The 21,893-nt window shown below is 57.2% G+C and overlaps 1 protein-coding gene across 1 annotated transcript in view; it reads left to right on the top strand.

The window, feature by feature from the left end:
• ARHGAP8 (Rho GTPase activating protein 8) overlaps positions 1-21,893 on the top strand; it is a 66,329-nt gene that overhangs the window by 25,974 nt on the left and 18,462 nt on the right. The window contains 5 exon segments of the mRNA XM_045780080.2: positions 3,426-3,513; positions 6,322-6,453; positions 10,454-10,540; positions 13,834-13,932; positions 15,141-15,251. Of these exon segments, the coding sequence (XP_045636036.2) occupies positions 3,426-3,513; positions 6,322-6,453; positions 10,454-10,540; positions 13,834-13,932; positions 15,141-15,251 (517 nt within the window).

The raw sequence follows: 21,893 nt of genomic DNA, 5'->3' as shown, positions 1-21,893 counted from the left end.
TTCCTCTGTGAGGCTCTGCCATGCCTGCCACCGAGTTCTGCTCTGCTCCTGACCGTCTCTCACTGTCGTGGGGTGTGGACCTTCTGCTTGCTGCCTCTTTCCAGCCACGACAGTGCCCGACCGTGGCCCACCAGGACACCGAGTGGATCTTGCCTCGGCGGCTTGGGTGGTGGAAGCTCTCTCTTCCCTGGGATCCAGCAGCCTGGGCAGCTGCCCCTCCACCTGGCCCCGCATCCACTCCAGGCCATTATCACTCTGCCCTGGGGACCTTCTGTCCTGGATGGGGCTCAGCCCTTGCCCATGGCTGCACCCCATGCCCAGGGCTGTGCCCTGTGCTCCCCTCTCGGCCCCGCCCACCCCACGTATGCAGTACTGGCTCTATCTCCTACGTCCCCGCAAATGTCCCGGCATTGGGGACCCCACCCCAGTGCTGGAGGTCACTGTCCCTGCCTTCTGACTCCCTTCCACCATGCAGTCTGCTTGGGACACCCTGCTCCAGCGGCCAAAGGGCCTTCAGAAGGACTCATCAGATGGTGTCCCTTACTTCCCCTCCTCACTGGCTCCCCAGTGTCACCAGGGTAGTCAAACTCTCACTCTCCTCGTGCCTGTGGCCTTGACCCCGCCTTTCACCATATTTCCCGTGACAGCCTGCAGCCCGTGGTGGTGCGACTGTGTCAGACCCCATGCTGTTCCACGGCCGATGAGGGTGTCCCGTGAGCAGACGTCCGCTCTGCCCTCAGCAAGGCCTTGCCTGCAGCCCCAGCCCCTGCTTTGTCTTCCCTTTCTGGATCTTGGCCTCTGCATCTCTGGCCTGCTGGGTGGTGGCCTCCGCAGCCCCGCAGCGCACCCCTCTGGCACAGTCGGCCGTGGAGGGTGCAGGGTCATGCGACACAATGGCCTTTGTCCCTGATTCCTGGAAAGCTGCCTCTAAATCCTTGAAATTCCCGAAGTGATAGGAGCAGCTTTGTGATTCCTGCTGGTTTATGCCAAGGAGGAGGCTCATGGGGGACCCTGGGTCGCGTACGCTGCCGAGACAGCTCAGGGTGGGGCTGCTGTGCCAGAGGACCCACCGGGAGCAGAGGACACTGATTTGTGACCTCCAGGGGCTGGAGACTGCATTCAGTCCATTGCCAGGGGTTCGATCTGGGTTGATCAATGGGTCAAGCTGCATATTGATTGAATCACAATTCTGTCAGCCACGCCTGTGTGATGAAACCAGTAAAGACTCTGGAGCCACGTGCCCTGGGTGGTGGTGACGTGTCGCTATGCCTGACTGCATGGGGAGAGGGCACGGGGGGCCCCGCATCCAGGACCCTCCCACCCCACTCTCCCCTCTTGGCTTGTCTTTTTTTTTTTTTTTAAGATTTTATTTATTTATTTGACAGAGATAGAGACAGCCAGCGAGAGAGGGAACACAAGCAGGGGGAGTGGGAGAGGGAGAAGCAGGCTCATAGCGGAAGAGCCTGATATGGGGCTCGATCCCATAACGCTGGGATCACGCCCTGAGCCTAAGGCAGACGCTTAACTGCTGTGCCACCCAGGCGCTCCTGCTCTTGGCTTGTCTTGATTTATGTCCTTTATGATAAAATATAAGTGAGCTAGTGAATTATTGACTGTGAGGGGGTCGTGGAAACCTCTGGATTTGTAGCCAGCTGATCAGAAGCGGGGTGGCCTGGGACCCCTGACCAGCAGCTGCTGTCTGCAGTGAGGACAGCTCTGTGGACGATGGAGTCCTTCACCTGTGCGGTATGGCCCAAGCCCAAGCAGGTGGAAGGCACTGGAGAAGTAGCCTCTGGCTGCCCGAGTCCCTGTGGCTTCTCAGGGGCTTGGGGAGCTGGGTGGAGACCCCCGTCCCCCACATCACTGTCCTTTGCCTGGGATGGTGGGGCCAGGCGGGGGCCATGTCTGCTCTTTCCTCCCACAGCTGAGCGCACAGTGGGTCTTTAGCAAATGCTTGTTGACCTGGTCTTCCATTTGCCAAATTATTTAGTACATCCTGAGACTTTCCATTTGGCCTGATTGGCGATGCTAAGGCCATTCGGGGTTCTTGACCTTTCATCACGGATGTGAACTTTCTCTTCCAGCCCCAGGGGGAGTTAATTCCCATTGCTTCGGCAGCCACACAGAAGTTTCCCAGCTTGAGAAGCAACGCTGTCCTTTTCCCTTGTGCCCCACAGGCGAGCGCAGACACAGCTTGGCCACGGGACCCTGGCCTCTGAGACGCTAGAAACAGTGTTGGGAGACACTCCCCTCCCGGGTGTGGCCATCAAGGGATTTGTGCCCAAAGCCCCCATTTGGTGAGGCTTCTGGTGCAGTCCTTCCGAACAGGGGCTTTCTAGACACATGGGAAGTAGGAGCAGAGTCCCTAAGGAGCTTCGGGAATGAGAAGGTGCTGTGTCTGGAGACCAGAACAGTTCTAGAATTCCAAATATCAGAGGAGCTTCTGGGCTCCTGGGAAGATCCAGACGTGTCCTCAGTAACAAGCAGCTGTCCCGGGTGTGCAGTCAGGGCAGGGCACGAGCATGCACGTGGGTGTGCGTGTGTGTGCGTGTGAGCGAGTGTGTGTGCAGTCCCGACTAGTCCCGCTCAGAGCTGGCGGGGGTGGGAAAGCTCTGGTCTCATCCTTTCTCGTGCTAAGTAAGCCCCTGCAAATAGCTATAAATACTTCTTCACAAGGAAAGTGAGTTTAAAGTGGTGTAATTTCTAGAAGGGTATTTGCTTTCTTCAGGTTCTAGAAACCGTCTTTCAGTCAATTAGGGACGGGTTATTGGACATGATGTGAGTACAGGCATGGGCAGCGAGCCTGGGTGCTGGGACCCAGATGATCAGACAGGTACCGGCACTTGGGAAGCACCCCCCTCCATGTCCCATGTGTGGTGAGCACCACTGTGTCGTGACAGTCACAGGGTCCCCTGGGCCACACTGGGGCCCAGCACCGAGCATCAGGACTCCTGTACTCTGTGAGGTCATGTCCAGGGGTGGCCGTCTCCCAGGCCAGCCCAGCCTTCTCCAGGGCCCGGAGTCCTGGGGGTGCTCAGGGGGACGCTCTAATTCCGTGGGGAGGAGGCAGCAGGGACAGTGGCCGGATGCTAGCTGTGAAGCCAGATGTGTCTAGCTTCCAGCCTAGTGTCCTCCGTCTGCCGCGTGGCTTTGCACTGGTGACTTAATCCCGCCAGGCCCCTGTTTCCCATTGGTAAAGGGAGCAGTTGGCATGCAGGCTGGTGGTGACCTTGAGCTTGGCCGATGGACACAGAGCGTCGTGGATGCTCGTTCAGCAGGTGCTGTCTTTGCCACCAGCCGCCTGTGCCTCTCAGGTCAGGTGGGGCTGCTCCGGCGGCTTCCGTGTTCCGTGAACGCCTGGGGCTGTTCCGCAAGAAGACGGCCCTGGCTGCCGATGGGGCTCACGCCTATGTCTCCTCCTGCAGGGGAGGACCGCTTTGGAAGACGAGTCATCACCTTCAGCTGCTGCCGGATGCCCCCCTCCCACGAGCTCAACCACAGGCGTCTGCTGGAGTAAGTCGTGTCGGTGCCTGTGTTCACACACGCCCCTCTGTGTGTGCATGCGCTCCCTGTGCACGCACCCCCCCTCCCATGCATGCGCACTCCCTCCGAGTGCACTCACACCCTGTAGCCTGCCTTCTTAAAGGGTCTTCTGACAGCAGTGGGAAATTCAGTGTGATAGCAGGAACCCTGCTGACCCCAAGGGCTCAGGAGTCTTTAGCCAGCACTGCTGCTATGGGGCGAGATCATGGAATCCACGAGGCGTGCCCGCATTGCAGGCGCCGGGTTACCCCGGACGGCGAGCTGGGCCTCCTGGGAGGTGCTGGTCTCCCTCCAGCATGCTCGCAGTGTGTGCGGGGCACACCGAGAGGGGGTGCCGGGTAAGGGACGGCTCCTCTCTGGGTCCTCCAAGGTAAACGCGGTCCCTTGCCAGACTTTTCCTTCTGCGCATCACAAACCCATGACCTGCGGGTCAGCTGTCCCTGAAGGTACGCTGCTGGGCCAGGAGGTGTTCAGGATTTGTTTCCTCGTAAAGACAGAAGGACCCCCGGCAGACAGAAAGCAGGAGGCTGGATAATTAACTCGTTCGTGGCTATGGGCTTTCTTTTGGGCCATGAGAATGTTTGGGAGCCGGATGGAGGTCGTGTTGCACAGCATTGTGGAAGTAGTAAATGCCGCTGAATTGTTCGTTTTAAAATGGTTGTTACGTTACGAATTTCACCTCAATCCAAAAAAAAAAAAAAAAAAAGCCAACACTGCCTCTGACGACAACGGGTACATTGTGCTTTTTCATGTGCCTGCCTCAGAAACCTTCACTACCAGAAGGAAGTGGTCAGCACAGCCTTTGTGAACAGTTGTATAGGTTGTTCACTGCACAAGGGCAGCACAATGACGGGCTGGCATCCAGCTGCCACTCCTCTTACCCTGTGCTGGAGGGTATCTATCTAGAGGAAGGAGAACCTTTTTCTAATTTACTCAAAGGTGCCCCGTAGGCTTCTTGGCCTTGCTGGGAGGAGCGCCAAGGCTGAGTCTTTTCCGTGTTTCCGTGGAAAACATTGCCACCCACACACACCATCCTCCCTCTCCCTGTCCAAGCAGTGGCTTTCTTGTGGCCAGATGTGCGCTCCTATTTTTGCAGTGGGTGAAGAAATAAGTCCGTGTCTTTGGAGCTCAAGCAGTAATTTAGTTAATGACTTCCTGCGCGGAGCACCCCGTGTGGCAGATGTATCCCGACAGGGACAGAGCCTCGAGTTTATACATCAGAGACGATGGGTGGGAGCGTGTGGCTCTCAGGAGGCAGGACAGCGTGGGCCAGAGAGTGGACTGCTCCGTTCACATCCTGGCTCTACCCCTTCCTGGTTCTCCTCGGCCAGCCTCAGTTGACTCCTCTGTAAAATGGGCCTGTACAGTGCCTGCCTCCAGGCTGTTGTGGGGATTAAGCGAGTAAATTCGTGCAAAGCCTGCTGTTCAGAGAGTCAGTGCTTTGGGCAGAGGGCTATCTGATGACGCTTGGAGTCAGACAAGCAGAGGAGAAGCTGACATCCTTTTGTGCAAGATAGAGATCCCCCCGCGGCGTCCGGAGCCGCTGAGCACCTGCAGACAGGCAGGGGCTGCTGGGCGTTTCTCCTGGAGCCGTGCTGCGGACGCTTGTCCCCAGGGGCACCCGGCCCACACCCGTTGCACCCAGAGCTCCCGGCAGGCTGCCTTAGCAGAGCACGCAGTGAAAGCAGGCGTGTCCCCTGCCACAGGCTCATGGGAGGCGGACTGAAGTAAGGACAAGATGTGCCTTCGACGATGCCTCTGGCAGCCCGGTCTGACCTGCTCGATGTCGGCGGCCCCGGCCAAAATGACGAGGGACTTTAGAGGGCCCTCTTGCAGCTCATCTCCTGCAGATGGCTGGACGAGGCCTTTTCACGCGGGTCCCCCGGTGTGGCAGGGAAGGACCAAGGGCTGGAAGCAATCGTGGAGCTTTGCAGGGCTCAGACTGGCGTGTGGTCACGTGACAGAAGCAGGGCAGAGTCGGGACTCTGCTTTATGGTGACGAGAAAAAATGGTTGGAGCTGATGTGGAAGCTAGAGACGCAGCAGAGTGGCCGGGAGTCCATCCTGGGTTCGAATCCCCGCGCGGCCTCTGTGACTTCCCTGTGGCTTCTATGACTCATCGTTGCATATTGGGTGGCGTGAGACAACACATTTGTTCTCACAGCCAGAAGGCCGAAACCGAGGTGTTGGCAGGGCCATGCTCCTCCAGAGGGAGCTGCCCCTCCAGGAGCGGAGCCTTGCTTCTAGCATCTGGCGGCTGGCAGCCGACCTTCACCCTCCTGGGCTGGGGGCCCCGTCACTCTCCGCTATGCCTCTCTCTTCGCAGACACAACCTCCTTCTGTGATTTTCCCCGTTTTATCTGTCTTGTCGGGACACACGTGGTATGTTTAGCGCCCGCCCGGATAATCTAGGAGAAACTCCCCCTTGCAAGAGCCTTACCTTAGTCATACCTGCAAAGACCCTTTTCTGAATAAGGTCTCATTCATGGGCTCCAGAGACTTGACGTGGATGTCTCTTCTGGACCATTTCTCGGCCTGTCACATCCTCTTGCTAGCTGCGTGACCGTGACCTTCAGTGCTCAACCTCTCTGAGCCACCTCTAACAAATAAGGACGGGGCCCCCTTGCTGGTGGGTTCCCAGGGGCTCTGCATGGGTCCCCACGTGACCTGGTGCTGGCACCCACTGGGTGACCACGGCTTCTGTTCTGGGGAGAGTGTACTTGGTTTCAGTGACGGTGAGAGGCTGGTGTTGGAAACCGAGTCTGTGCTTTGTATGCAGGTATTTGAAACACACGCTGGACCAGTACGTGGAGAGTGATTACACCATCGTCTACTTCCACTACGGGCTGAACAGCCGGAACAAGCCGTCCCTGGGCTGGCTGCAGAGCACCTACAAGGAGTTCGACAGGAGGTGTGTGCCCTCAAGCCCGCGGCTGGGGGGTGGAGGGCTCAGGGTCACTCTGAGTGAGGGGGAGCCCGGGTGATAGGAGGGGTCAGAGCTGTGTCACGGGAGGCAGGGAGCTAGGCTGAAGGAGCTTGGGGTGAGTGGGGTCCCCTCCCTTGGGGCGGGGGCTCTGTCCATCTTCGTCATCTAGGGCGGGGACGGCCAGACAGTCCATATTTTGGCTTTGCGGGCCCTCGGATTTCTGTCAGAACTACTCATTTCTGCAAGAGCAACTGCAGCTAACACAGAGGTGGGACCGGGTTCTAGTAAAGCTTGATTTATGGACGCCGGGATGTGAATTTCGTGTCATTTTCACATATCGGGAACTGTTATTCTTTTAGGTTTTTTTTCCAGCCATTAACAAGGGAAAGCCGGTCTGGGCTCGTGGGCTGTGCAGAAGTCGGTGGCCGGCCGGATGTGGCCCGTGTCCCCTAGGTTACTGACCCCGGTCTAAGAAATGTGGCAAAGAAATACGACCGCACAGCTGTCTTCCAGATGCCCTTCGTGCTTTCTCCACACTTCACAGTGTCCAAGGGGCTTTCTGGTGTCTCTGTCGGAGAGGTGGACAGGGTGCTGGACAGCCGAGGACACACAGGCCCCAGAGAGCAGGGGTCTCTCCCTGTGTCCCTCACCTGGTGTGTGGCAGGGCCGGGACCCCACCGGAGACCCAGTCTCCCTGTCCCACCCGACGCGCCGCACCTCGTGGGAACAGCTTGGAGCTGGTGGATCTTTTCTTGAGCGACGTCTTGCGTAACAATCGACTTTGTCGCGTGTTTGGCTATAGGCCGCGCTATCCGGCCTTCGTGTGGATCTCCGGATTCCGCTGGGTGTTCCTTCTCAAAGGTCCTCCATACCTGATGGAAGAATTCCTATCAGACCTGTGACTGCGTGGGATGGTGGCCAGTAGTGCCTGATTTCCCAAAGCCTGCCCTCCCGCCTTTTGGGCCCTGCTGTCATTGTCCATAGACTTTCTCGAGGAATTTCTTGGCTTTCTGTCCTGTGTCTTCGGGAAAGGATGTTGTTACACTTTGCGGTCATGTACCTGACACCATACGTGCCAGGCCCTGCAAGGCAGCTGGAGGCAACCAGGCCCCAGCTCTGGCCCCTCCCCCACGAAGCTTTCCTGGGTTGTCCCCGGAGAATCAACAGCCCCTTCCCTGTGGCCTCGCTGTCCCTGAGCAGACAGTGCATTTGCAGAGAGGCGTGTTTGTGTCCCCTGTACCCGGCCGCAACCCCCTGACCCGTCTCTGTATCCCCTGCATGAGGGAAAAGGTCTGCACGGGGCAGGTTCTCCGTCAGGGCTGGGTGGGTAGATGGAGGAGCCAGTGGGGCCAGTGGTGCTGAGTGCCGGAGTTCCAGCTGGGCAGTCAGAGAGGCCAGGTGGAGGAGACGGCCTCTGGGCAGCCCCTGGAGGGATGGGCAGGGTGTTGCTAGGTGGCCGGCCCAAGAAGGAGTAAGGGGGGCTGAGGCTCCGTGGTGGGAGGGCTGGACTGGGGGACTCACCTGGGGAAGCGTGGAGGGAGGTGACAAAGGGCAGGGGGCGTGCTAAGGATGCCAGACTTGGTTTAGGAGTCGGGGGGGGGGGGGGAGCCAGGGAAGGTGCCTGAGAAGAAGTGAAGGATATGTTCAAAGTGGCCTTTTCCAGAGGCTCAGGCTGAGAGGAGGAGATGCATACGTACCCCTATGTGGAGCCGATAGAAATAAATTATCATATGGAAGGAGGCAAACTTGTGTCCTGCTTCCCACAAAGGTAGACCAGGAGGTGGGGGTAGGACTATAGACGTTGACTCGATGGAATCAGAAAGGACAGACATTCTAGGCATCAAAACCAGCAGTGGAGCGGCTGCTGGGGTAGTGAGTTCCCCATCACCAGAGGTATGCAAGTGGTGCTCCAGATCCAATTCGGTGTGATTTCTACCACAAGGGTTTTCTCTCTGCTCTCCCTGCACGCTGGTGGGTTTCCTGCATTCTTTTCCTCTTGGCTGTTGACTCCTCGTTCTCCAGACTGTTCTGCCTGGTTGCTCCTTTTAAGGGAGAACCAGTCCACACACGTGTGTTGTGACCCCCTTCCAGGAAGCCACGCCCATGTCAGGATGGACTCGGTGGCAGCAGTGCTCTGGGACCCTGGACCACTGCGGCTCCCCTCTCTGCGCTGACAGCCGTTCTTTTTGTAATTAGTTAGTATTTCCTTGGGAGATACTTGGAGGCTCTGTGGAGGCTCTGTAGAGACTCTGTTGCTCCTCATCGAGGAGTCGTGTCCCAGCCTTTGCCTCCACTGCTCGCTCTCAGCCCAGGGAGAACTCTGACGGTGGCCGAACGGTGCTTGGAACTATCGGCAGTTTACTGTAAGGAGGAGCTTACGCTTCCCGCTGATATTTGTCAACATGGACGTGTGAGTGCCTGTTTCATTCAGTGGGTTCTAATCCATGACTATGTTTAATGCTCAGATTCAAATGCGGCCACGTGGGTGCCCTTCCAGCCTGGCATCCCGTCATCGTCGCGCTGAGTGCCGCCCTTACAGAGTCTAGCACAAGCAGGGGCTCCAGGCACACCTTACATCGTTCTCACCCCCGCCCCCGGGGCCTGCTGTTTCTCTGGGAACCCTGGCTCCTTTCGGTGCAGAGTGCTGTCCAGGGGCCAGGGTCTAGAAGTAGTATGCTTGTTGCTTTTGGGGTGACTGGCCCCAGGCTCTGTGCACAGACCGTTGGGGTGTTGTTCACACGTCTCTGTTTCTGCCGGGAACCGTGCGTTCACCCCGATGCCTACAGCTGTTCCCGTCCTGCAGCCCAGGGCTCACTCTGGTTTCTTCTCTCTCTGCATCTGTCTGCCTCTTCTCTGCTCGTGCCTCCCTTACCGACTTGCTTACCCGTCCGTCGCCCAGCACCTGACTAATCTCACTCACTGGTCCTGTTCCCTCTTGGGCCACCCCTCTCCTGTGCACCCCTTCCCGTCCTGGCGCGTCCCCGTGAGGAAGCCCTGCTCACACACCCGGCAGCTCCAGCTCACCAGCCCCAGCTCACCTCCCCCGGCCTCTGCGCCTCCCCTGCCCTCACCCCACCCCCCACCCCCGGGTCTGGCCCAGCGGCACCCTGGTCCACGTGTGATGACCAGCTCTCAGGGGATTGGGGAGGCTGGTTTGTGACACGGTCGGATCTCCTGCACCGTGGCCAGCTTCAAGCTGCCAGCAATGATGCCCCTGGGCGCGGAGCTGGGGGGACACTCGGTATGGACTTCCATTATTCAGATCCCGCAGACAAATGGTGTCAAGGGCACAGGAAGGAGTAAATGTAGTAAAATAAAGAGGAAGTGAGGAGTTTTGAATATTTATTACCTTAATGCTTGATATGATTTACTTAATTCTGTGCTTATGTTATTTAATATGTTTTTCACAACTGGTTCCCCGAATGCCTGAAGTTCTGACAGTCGGCTCTTGTGAGTGGTAAGAGCTGGCTAGTGTCCCCCTGGCTGACCGCACGCTGGCTTGTCCTCTCAGACGACACCAGGTCGGGCCACGGCCACCCTGCCCGCCCTCGCTATCTCCACCCTGGGTGGTCCCAACCTCCTTGGCTCAGCCTCGTGGCCTTGGACTGAATTATTCTGGAATGAGGGGAGCAAGCATGCTAAGTAGCACCCCATTTTTAAGCGGGTGCCCTGTACCCCGTGCTGTGGGTGTGCTAGTTCTCACTCCACAGCCTGCTGCTGTGAACGGCTCAGTGAGCCCCCCGCCTCCCGGTGTGGCGCCCGTAAGTGGGGCTCTGTTCTTGCAAACTGTAAAGTGCGGCGGGCGTGCCAGGCGGCGGCGGCGGACGAGAGGTCCTGATTTTCCCCTTTGACTTTTGGTTCAATGTCTGAGATCGGTCGTATCGACAGAGCGAAGGTTCTGGGCCTCGTGGTTAGGGCCTTGTGGTTTTTCAGCTTCGGGGGCAGGGCGTGTTGTTCTGAAGTCGTCTCACGCTTCCCTCCTTAGGTACAGAAAGAACCTGAAGGCCCTGTACGTCGTGCACCCCACCAACTTCCTCAAGGTCCTGTGGACCATCTTCAGACCGCTCATCAGGTACGCGGCGTTCTCGGCGAGAACCTCACTGTGGCGGGAGGCGGCATCCCGCGGGTTCAGGGGGACGGCTCTCCCTGTGTGGCATTGTGGAGGTCTCAGCTCTGGGGCACCTGTGTGTCTGGGGTACCCCGCCCACCCTGTGGTTATGGCAGGTCATGGGGCCAACGGTCCTTAACAGGAATGCACCTGCTCACTAGCTTTGTGGAGCTTTGCACCTGGTATTTTTTTTTTTTTTAAGATTTTATTTATTTAGTTGACAGAGACAGCCAGCCAGCGAGAGAGGGAACACAAGCAGAGGGAGTGGGAGAGGAAGAAGCAGGCTCACAGCGGAGGAGCCTTACGCAGGGCTTGATCCCAGAACGCCAGGATCACGCCCTGAGCCAAAGGCGGATGCTTAACTGCTGTGCCACCCAGGCGCCCCTGCACCTGGTATTTTAAATCCCACCCTGGCCTGAGCACTTCCTTTATGCACCTGTGTCAGGTCCCCAAGACCACCTCACGTTTGGAGGTTCACTACAAGGATGCACAAAACTCAGACCAGCGCTCAGTCCAGGGCATGTGGCCCGCGTGGCCCTGCCGGGGAGGGGGTCGGATGCGACTCCCGGGTCTGCAGGCTCTACTTGGAGAATTTCTGGAATAGCAGACTTGAGTCTGCTCCGGTTTGACGCAGGGAGAGACTTCCGTGGCCAGGTTTCCTTTCGTTGCAGGAGAATTCCCCGCCAGCTTTCCCCCTGGTTGCCTGTGCCGCCACCGCAGACCCCCGCCTGTTGGGAAGGTGGGGTTTTGTCCGTCGGTTCTGTTGCCTAACCAGGACCAGCCTGCTGGGGCCGTCCTTGACGTAGTGAGGAAGCCAGTGCTGGTGACGCAGCTGCCCGAGGAGACAGTTCAGATGTTCTCACTGGCGCTGTCGTTCACCTTCGCAAAGCTCTCAGAGTTCTAGAAACCTCTCTGACTTCTTGGGGAAATAATCATCCCTCCCCCTCTGTCGTGTGGCCGCCCAGATGCTGTGGAGGTTCCGGAGCTCGGGCTTGTTTTGGCCCCGCCTCTGATCACCCAGTTCCCTGGGCGGGAGATGCAGCCTCTCCCTGCCTCAGTTTCCCCACGCAGCTGATGGTGCTGCTGCAGCCGTTCTGTCCTTGCAAGAGTTTGTTGACTTGGCACACGCAGGGTGTTTAGGACAGGGCCTGCCTGGCACTCGTAGGTGCTCAGGATTTGCTGCTAACATTGTTTTAAAAACACTTTCCCTGGGGCGCCTGGGTGGCACAGTCGTTTAGCGTCTGCCTTCGGCTCAGGGCGTGATCCCGGTGTTCTGGGATCGAGCCCCATATCAGGCTCCTCTGCTGGGAGCCTGCTTCTTCCTCTCCCACTCCCCCTGCTTGTGTTCCCTCTCTCACTGGCTGTCTCTCTATCTGTCAAATAAATAAATAAAATAAAATAAAAAAAACACTTTCCCTATCCTTTTGTGATTAATTTATCACAATTTCTTACACATCTTACATGCATAGCACCCCGAAACGATCCTGTGAGGTCGGCTGTATTCTCCCTCTTCCAAAGGAGAGGAGGTTGACGCTCAGAGAGGTTAAGTCGCTTTCCTGCGGTCACACAGTGAGTCACGGCTCAGCTGGGATTCCGGCTCAAGCCCATATGGTTCTGCCACTTATCCTGCCCCAGGCATGGCCGTAAACCAGGTACCAGGAGAGAACCTGGAGTCGGGACTGGGCTCTGCCCTCTGCTGGCTGTGTGGCCTCAGGCGGCTTGCGTGACCCCTCTGAGCCCTGGAGTGTTCATTTGGAAGTGAAGAGGACAAGCGCGGAGGCTCTCCAATGCCCGAGAACGAACAGTCGTGTCCGCAGGCCTGGCCCCTTGCCTCCTGACTCAGACCCTCTGGAGGTGGGGCCTGCAGATTGCCCCCACACCTGCACTGCCATCCCCGGGATGCGCTGCCCCAAGGCCCTTCTAGGGCATGAGGGGCAGGAAGCAGGGCCCTCCTCGTGTCTGCCCTCCCGAGCCTGGTGACCAGCAAACGCCTGGCCAGCCGGGGGGGCGGGGGCTCAGGCAGAAGAAACACAGCGAATGTCAGAGGGTGCGCCTACATGGGTATGGGGCTGGCACCAGGGGCCTCCCTGCCCCACGGAAGCTGACATCTGTGTCCCCCTGCAGGCCCCCTCTGCCCCTCAGGGCCCGTGGCTGGGGGTCTGGGCACCCGGCCTGATTCCCGCTCACCCACTAGGGGGAGCCAGTGCACCCGGCTGGGCCTCCCGCGGGCTCCAGCTCCAGGCCGGCTTGTGATAAAACAAGGGAAGAGGTTCTAGAGGTCTGCCCGACAGCCAGCAGGGAGCCTGCCGTTGACGACAGGGTGTCGTGCCCTTGAAAATGTGTTCAGAGGGGACCTCTCGTGCTGAGTATTCTAACCACACACACAAAGCAGGGGGCGCGAGGAACACTTGGTAGATGATGGATCGGCTCGTTCCCGTGACGGTGGCGATGGCATCACGGCGTACGCGTGGGGCCCAAGCCCCCACATCGTACCCGTGAAATCCGTCCAGCTCTGTGGGTGCCAGCGACCCTCCAGTAGAGCTGTGACGAGGAACGAGGCAGGCGGTGGCCGTTTACCGGGAGCAGGTGCGGGGCCAGGCATGTGACTCCTCACCTGTCGGATCCTGTCCTTGTCCCCACGCTGCAGCTCAGGGAGCGGGCTTGTGGGTAACAGCGGCCCCAGGTGGTGGGTACCGGGGGTGGGACAGTGGACGTGTTTCCCAGACAGTCTCGCTCAGAGGAAGAACCCGTTTCTGAGGGGGAGATTGAGGCCCTGAGAGGCGGGGAGTGGATTCGGCCGGGGCTTGGGTCCACGGTGCTCGCTCCAGGCTGGCCTCCTGAGTGACACTGTCCTGGAGGGAGAGCAGACAGCGCCTGGTGTGCTCCCTGGCCCCCCAGGACCCTCACAGACAGGGAGGTGCCCGCGCGGGAAGGCACCCCGGAGCCAGAAACCACAGGCCGTCCGGGCCCTCCCCGCCATCTCCGTCCGTGCACGTTCATGGCAGATTCTAGCTGGAGGAGATCTTTATTTTTATGCAGATGAGACTCTCACGAGTGCTTGGTGCATCCGAGTTCTTAGGAAAGCAAAAGATCTGCAGACGTGCGCTGCTTCCATTATGTGCTGGTTTCGACTGGAGTCAGCACTATGGTTTCTTAATATGAAGAGCGCCTGCGTTGCTCCCCCCGCGGCCCGGCCCCCGCCCCGCCCCCGGCCTCTCCGTCTCGTCGTGCTTATTCTCCTGCTTCTGCTTTTCTAGTCATAAGTTTGGGAAGAAAGTCATCTATTTCAACTACTTGAGTGAGCTCCGCGAACACCTCAAGTACGACCAGCTGCTCGTCCCCCCGGAGGTTCTGCGGTGAGTCGGACCCCGTTCCGAGAGGCGTGGAAACACCCTGGGGATCCCACGGGCCTCCGTCCATCCCGTTAGCGTGGAAAGCTGTGCCTCCAAACGTGTGCCCCGCGGATCTGGCCCCGAAACGTGCGGCGTCAGCAGGGATGCTAACTGCTGACTCAGGGAGCCGAGCCTGCGGCAGGCTGTGCACACAGACGCGGCTCTTCCCTCCCCTCCCCTGTGGCACACGGATTTAAAAATATACGCCGTCGCGGTAACTGCTGTTCGCCGCCTTGCTGTTTACCGCGTTTGCCTCTGAGCAGAGAATCAGGGGAATTTCTTGGGCGTGTGTTTAACGCCGTGGACAGAATGAAATGTTCTCAGGCGTGACACAGGTGCTCTGGAAGCCAGCCCACCCGGTGGCTTTTGCTGAAAGCCTACTCATGTGTCTGCTACTTGAGTTTATATGACAGTGGGAATCCCCGCTCCACAGTCTCTCCCCTGAGGTCAGGGGAGCAGAGGAAGGCGTGTGGCCGGCTGGCCCCGCAGCCATGCGAGGGCAGGTCTTGGACCCCTGGTCCTTTGCGCCTCCCTCACTGGGGGCTCCTTGAAGGGAGTGGGGCCCTTGCTGAGCTGCAGGGAGATGGGCAGGGGCAGGGGAGATGTCGAACTCCTGTGGGCGCCAAGACATACGCCAGACGCTGGACACACAGAGCCGTGTGGGGAGTGACCCTACCCTTGGGGTGCTCCCAGGTCATGGGGGCCTCAAGTCGGTGACAACAGCTGGGGGGGGACTGTTGGCGAGGGGCTGTTAGGGGAAGCTTGCAGGAGGAGGTGACTCCTGAAGCGAGTTTCCAGGGGACGGTTGGCTGGGTCAAGAGGCTGGGGAAGGTGCTTCCAGTAGAGGGAAGCCTTTGTGCAGACTCGTGGGTGAAATGTTGGCCAGGGGTTGGCAGGAGAGATTGGACATTTGCTGGGGTTGGATTATTCTCTCTGCTTTTTATGTGAACACCCATGGTAGTGGGGGATTGTGTGTGTGTGTGTGTGTGTGTGTGTGTGTGTGTGTGTGTGTGAGCATGCACGCATGTGCTCACGTGTGGGATGGCGGTGTGACGCGTGGGCCCAGGAGGACGAGATGCAGGTGTCCTGCAGACAGTCATGGGGCATCTGGCCCCCGTGGCCCGAGGCTCCTCCCCTGCAAGGTGAGAGCCGTGCTTCTGCTGTGTCCACAGGTATGATGAGAAGCTCCAGGACCTGCACAAGGGCAGGTCGCCCCCTCCCGCCAAGACACCGCCGCCACGGCCCCCTCTGCCCACCCAGCAGTTTGGCGTCAGTCTGCAATAGTAAGTGAGGCAGGGCACGGCCTGCTGGTTTCCTCTGAGGGAACCGCAGACACGCGTGTCCCAGGAAGGCTGTTGGCAGACCTTTGTCTCCAGCAGCCCTGCGCACCCCTGCAGAGAACCTGAAACACACGCTTTTTCTGGAGGCGGGAGCACAGATTCCACGTGCATCTGCGTGTCCGTGTGCAGGGGACCCAGCGGCGGGGAGGGGACCGGGTCCCTGGGGTTCCCGCCTGTGTGCAGGGGACCCAGTGGCGGGTGGGGGACTGGGTCCCTGGGGTTCAGGGGACCCCGGCCATGGCAGGACACGTGCCACCAGCCTCGAAGTGAAGCAGGGCCATGTGTTTTGCTTTGGCTGGTGAGGCCGGGCAGCCTTAGGGCTGGTCGCATCAGGAGAGAGTGTTAGGAGCCAGTTCACTGTCTGCCTTGTGGTGACGGCCGCCGGGTGGAGAGGCCAGCCTACCTCACCAGGTGACCCCTGTGTGCCTCCCACAGACACCCATGCTGGACGCAGAGCACAAGTGAGAAATGAACTTCCTTTGGGTCCAGCCGCCGGATCGGGGACTGTTAGTGTCACAGCATGTCCTGTCCTTCCTGACTGATCTCACCCCTTATTGGCCACATGACCTTGAACTCGCTCCCCCGGCTCAGCGTGTTAACTTATTTCTGGAGTGAATGAGTTGGATGATATGAACTTAAACATTTCCTTGTAAAGGATTCTGGGCCAACTTCATCTCCTTTAAGACTTATCCCGTGGTGCCTCCTCCAGGAAGGCTTCCCTGATGCTCTAGGCTGAATACAGGGCCCTCCTGCATTACGGGCCCATCTGAGTGGGCTGCCATAGGGAGCTCCCCAGGTGTTCCCACTGCTTGGCAGTGGGCTGTCCATCCTGCTGTCCTCTGCTGTGGGCTGTAGGCCAGACAAAGGAGCTGTTTTATCCGACAGCCACGTGGGGCAGATGGGTCGGGTCCACACAATGTGTAGAAAACCAGGGTCTGGAGGGTGGTGGTGGGTCCCGGATAGCGGCTCAGTCCCACATTAGGGAGTCGTTTCTTGTTGGAAGCTTGCATGTTGTTTTCCTACACCAAAATCTGATGACGTTTGAGACCCTTGGTGGGACCTGATGCAGCCTGAAAGGTTGAGCATTGAGACTCTCTGGACGGTGTCCTGGCAAGGGCATTGGCGGATGCCCACCTGCCCCACCTGCCACCTCGGGCATGTCACTTGCCTCTCCTGAGGCATCTGGGCACGGGGACTCTTCATCGACCTCTCGTAGGGGCTGCGGGGCTACAGGGGAGACAGATGCTGGGGAGCCCTCTTTCTTCCTGGCCTAGAGTGAAGGCGGGCGGCGTGTGATGGGAAGAAGAATGGCCCCCCGGGGACGTCAGTGTCCCTGTGATCGTGTACCTTACATAGTGAAGGAGACTTTGTAAATGTGATTCAGTGAGGGATCTTGGGACGGGGAGGGAAAGAGCCTGGATTATCCGGGTGGGCCCAGCGTCATCACGAGGGTCAGAGTCAGAGAGGAGGCGTGAGGACGGAAGCAGGAAGCAGAGGTTGGGGTGATGTGGGGCCCCGAGCCATAGAATGCAGGTGGCTCTGAGGAGCTGGAAAAGGTAAGGAATGGATTCTCCCCTAGAGCCTCTGTAAAAAACAAAGCCCCGTTGACCCATTTTAGCCTTCGGACACCTGCAGAAGTGTAGGATCGTAAGCTCTGTTATTCTGAACTACTGAGTGTCGCGATTAGTTATGGCAGGCATAGGAAGCTAAGAGCTGGCAGGGAGAAGTATGCCGGGGAGGGGGTGTGCGGAAACCTGGTTCCCAGAGCACCTGATGGGGGCCGGCTGGGAGGGGTGTGCGGTGTCTGGGGGTGGAGCTGAGGACAGGGCTGGCTCAGGAAAGAGGTGGGTAAGGAGGTGGGAGTCAGCACCTTGGGTGTGTCCCAGCAGCTGAAGGTGGGCCCTGTTTTCCAGAACTTTCTGCGATGGTAGACGTGGTCTGCTGGTCTGCACTGCCCGTTGTGGCTGTCGAGCTCTCAAAATGTGGCTAGTGCAGCACAGGCACTGAATTTCTAACCTGATTTAATTTTAACGGAGGTGAATTTAAACGGCCCCCAGCTAGCCTGCAGGACCGTGCGGCTCTAGACCCCTGCCTCCCCACCCAGACGCAGACACGAGTGGGGACCCCTCGAAGAGCTACTTTGGAAGCACTTTGCAAATGCAGCATCTGTCCAAATACAATGTTCCCGAATATATCTGGAGCAAAAATTTGCCAAATTTTCCTTCCTTACACACTGTAGAGATGTGCTGCTGGAACGCACTCTTGCCTACGGGCGTGACTCCAGCACTCTTGAGGCCCGCGGGGGGAGGCAGGTGGGGATACACCTGCAGTGATTTCTGGAGGGGCGGGGGGGATCCTGGGGGTGCAGGTGAGAACCTCAGCTCTCAGACGAGGGGTCCAGATGGGCCCAGTATTTCTGAGGCTTCTGTTGTTCGCTCTGCACTTTCGGCCTGGCCCGTGGATCAGCGCTGGGGCTGCTCTTGGGGTGTGCTGGCTGATAACAGGGGTTCTCGGCGGCCATGCCTGAGGCCCCCGGTGCTTCCGTTATCAGTCCCTTAGTCTGACGACCCCAGCAGTGCCTTTCAGATTGCCTGTGTTCAGAACCACTTCAGTCTCCATATTGTCCAATACAATTTTAAAAATGAAAAACAAAAAACCAAAACACACCTAACTCATGGATTTCTAGAGCCATCTCCCCGAGTACAGATTGGGGGACACAGCCTTGGCCTTCTGCCTCCAACAGATGCCTTCCGGAGTGTGTTCACAGAGCATTCGAGCCCCAGAGCTCCCCGTTAGCAGATCGAAGACGGATCTTAGAAATGTCCTTTATAAAGACCTTGGTTCATGCCTGTTCTGGGGCCGGTTGTAACTATAAAAATCAGTTCGTTGTATTTTTTTTTCTTTTTTTACGCCCAACATGGGGCTTGAACTCGCAACCCCGAGATCAAGAGTCGCGTGCTCTACCGACCGAGCCGGCCAGGCGCCCCCAGTTCGTTCTCTCTCTAGGGAATGATGAGTATCACTGGACAGCCTTTGAAGAACATTCTGCCACTTTGAGAGATAATCCATGGGATTGCCTCTTTAAATTAATATTTTATGCTGTTTCATTGCAAATGACTACAATAAAATGGCAGTAAACATATTAAATAGAGCACGAAATATGTAATTTGTTTGGACTGTGAATGAATGGAAGTCATTAAAATTCATACCCAAATCCTACTCACAAATGTTAATTCGCTGAGTTAAGTTCAGAAGCACACAACAGGAAACTATCACCTAGAACAAGCTAATTAAGTTAATATATGAAGGGGGAGTCAGAGAGTCAAGACGTCTTTGCTCCTCGCCGTCCCTGAAGAGGGAAACACGCACGTGTGTGTCTCGTACAGCTCCGTCTGGACAGCTGTGGGGTAGTGGAAAGCGGGCAGGTAAATAAGGGCCTCCTTCGGGTAAGGGAGGGGATGGGTGCAGGTCCCAGCTTTGGGAAGTCAAGCTAGTGACGTAAGTCACTCCAGTTTCTTTCCCTATAACTGGAGTTAAAACCAGGCCCTCCTCACCTCCAGGCCCAGGGAAGCTTCACAGCAAGGTGCGCAGACCGTGTGAAGCAGTCCCCGCTGCCCAGCTTGCCTGCTGTCATTTCTCCTTCATCGTCCCCTCCTCCAGGAAGCCTTCCCTGATGACTCCACACAGACTAGGCCCATTTGTTGAAAAGACCATTCTCTCCGCTACCGAATTGCCTTGGCTCCCTGTTAAAAACCGATTGCCCATAAACATGAGGGTTTATTCTGGACTCTTGATTCTCTTCCATCGGCCTATGTCAGTGCCACACTGTCTTTATTACTGTAGCGTGGTACCAAGTTCTGAAATGGGGAAATGTGAGTCTTCTGACTTTGTTGTTCTTTCTCGAGATGGGTTTGGCTCTGGGGTCTCTTGCATTTCCGTATTCATTTTAGAATCAGCTTGTCGATTTCTGGAAAAAGGCAGCGGGGTTTCAGCGGAGATCATGCTGTCTCTGCGGGTCCGTGTGCGGAGCAAGGCCGTCTTCCCAGTACCCCGCGTTCCAGTTCAGGAACCCAGGATGTCTTTCCTCGCAGGTGGATCTTTTCTGTTTCTTTCAATGAGGTTTTCTAGTTTTCAGTCTCCGTGTTTTGCACTTTTTTGTTAAATTTAGTATTTTGTTCTTTGCGAGCTATTGTAGATGAAATTGTTGCGTGTGTTCATATTTTGGGTCGTTCGCTGCTAGCGTATAGAAATAGCTGATTTTTGTACACTGACCTTACATCCTACCAGCTAACGAACATCAGTTATTGGTTCTTATGTTCATGGTTCTTATCGGTTCAGATGTTTCATGAATTTTCTGAGTATTTTCTATATCCAAGATCGTGTCATCTGTAAATATAGTTTTACTTCTTCCTTTCCATCCCGGATGCCTTTTGTTGCCCAGTCGTACCGACCGGACCCTCCGGTGTTGGGTAGGAGTGGGGAGAGCGCACATCCTTGTCTTTTCCGGTTCTTACTGGGAAGTGGCTGAGTTCTTTCCCATTAAATGTGTTATTAGCTGTGGGTTTTTCATAGACGCCCTTTATCCGGTGGAGGCAAAGCCCTTCCATTCCTAGCTTGTTGAGTGGTTGGGTCTTGTTTTTCTTTGTTCTATGAAGGGATGTGAGATTGCGTCCTAAGCTTTTGTTGTCTTTATTGAGATGATCGCATAGTTTTTGTCCTTTATTAAATACGGTGATGACACTGATTGATTTTTACGTTGAACCAGCCTTGTACTCTTGGGATAAATCACGTGTGTTCATGATAGATCATCTTTTTACACGCAGTTCGAGTTGCTTTGCAGTATTTTGTGGATGATTTGGTGTCTATATTGCTAAGGAAAACTGGCCCGCAGTCACCTTATACTGTCGTCTTTGACTTAGCCTCGTGGCCCTTCTGTTTCTTGCAAGTTTATGCGGGATCAGAGCGAATCTTTCCTTCACAGGGGTTGTGGGATTTTCAAACTCGTGGGAGAAGTGGGGGTGTCCCCCTGCCCCCACCTCTCCTCCTCCTCCCGTATCTGCAGGAAAGGGGATCTGGGGGCGACAGATCCAGAGGACCCCTCGGGCTGCTCATTAGTGAGCAGGGTCACGTGGCTCTTCCAGCTGTGTCTCTCCCCGAGCGGAAGGTTTCAGCTGAGCCCGGGCCTGCTTTCATGAGGAAAGAGGTGACGGGCATCCGGCTTTCCCTTCTCTTTCCCTGCGTGCCCGGGTATGCTCGTCTTTGCTCTCCCGCACCACGCAGCTGTCTGGAGAACAGAAGATGCTGCCTTGGGAATGGCCTGTGGGGTGGGGAACGGGCGTCCTTGGGCTCTGGTTCTCAGTCACGTGGGTCAGCCTGACTTGCTAGAAACCCCCACCCCATTAGAGTTTTGGGGACTGGTCTCGCTCATGGTACAAAACTGTCCAGTTTTTCATTCCCCTCCCTAAGGAGGCCAGCTCTGCAGAGGGGGGGTGAACCCCACCAAGCCCCCAACCCAGAGCCCAAGGCTGTACCTCCTGGTACAAGGGCTCGGGAGTTAAATTTGGATCTGAACCGTAGGCCATCTGACTGCAGACGCAATACTTTGTCTCTCTGAGTCTGCTTTGTCCTCTGTCACAGTGGGGGCACGGTGATGAAGCCAGCAGGCCTGGCGGCGTGCGCATCAGGCTTCCGCACACTATGGTGCCTGGGGTGTCCACCTGTGCTCCCCAGTTCTGCCGGCGCCTGGGACCTCCCAGCCCCTTTGTGGCTGAGACCTCCCCAGGTCAGCGAGTTGAGCTGCAGCCACCGTCCAGTTTTAGGAACTGGGGAGGGGATGAGAGATGAAGGACCGTCTCAGATGGCTGGGAAAGCCTGGGTGCCCAGCAAGTCAGGCCTGCTGTTCCTCCCTGTCCCTCCCTGTCCCTACCATTTCTAAAAAAGCTACAATCTCTCCTCATTTGTGCATTCCTCGCATACAAAACCAGGAGAGAAACGTGCTCTGAATTACTCTAGGCGTGTCTCCCAAGGGGAGGGGCTACACGCAAGAATTATGTGCGAGAATCCCCAGTACTCTCTGGCGGTGGGCGGCCGGCCAGGAGTACGCAGTGCTGACCCGGGAATAGGGCTCTGCCTCTGAGAGCCCCCTGCGCCCGGCGTGCACCTTGGAACTTTAGTTCAGGGTGTGGGTTTACTAGTCCGTGCCTCCTGGAGACTGGCCCAGGCCCGCACACGCGGGGATGCACAGGGAGGGCCGTGATAGGACAGGATTTGCTGCTGACCTGGGCACCCCCACCCAGCCAGGAAGCACCTTTTATCCAGAGCCCCTAGGACAGAGGTCATTCTCTGCCCTGACTCAGTGGGCTGAGCAAGCGTCTCTCCGAGCCGACGGCTGGGGACGGGGAGGGAGGAGAAATCCACAGCATGAGTTCTGCGCCATTGAGGGTAATAACAGAATGCTAGGACCCTGTTCTGCTGCTCACCATGGGAGGCCCGGCTGGAGTCAGTGCTCCTTGAATGCACGAGCGAGGAGGCATGCTTGGCTGGGGGCCCGGCAACTTCAAGCAAACCCCTGCACTTCCGGGACCT

Source organism: Ursus americanus, chromosome 17 (genome assembly GCF_024610735.1).
Source record: "Ursus americanus isolate L20-20 chromosome 17, mUrsAme1.1.p, whole genome shotgun sequence".
In the NCBI taxonomy this organism is placed as follows: domain Eukaryota; kingdom Metazoa; phylum Chordata; class Mammalia; order Carnivora; family Ursidae; genus Ursus; species Ursus americanus.
The sequence above is the reverse complement of the archived record's forward strand: the minus strand, read 5'-3'. Positions and strand labels throughout refer to the sequence as shown.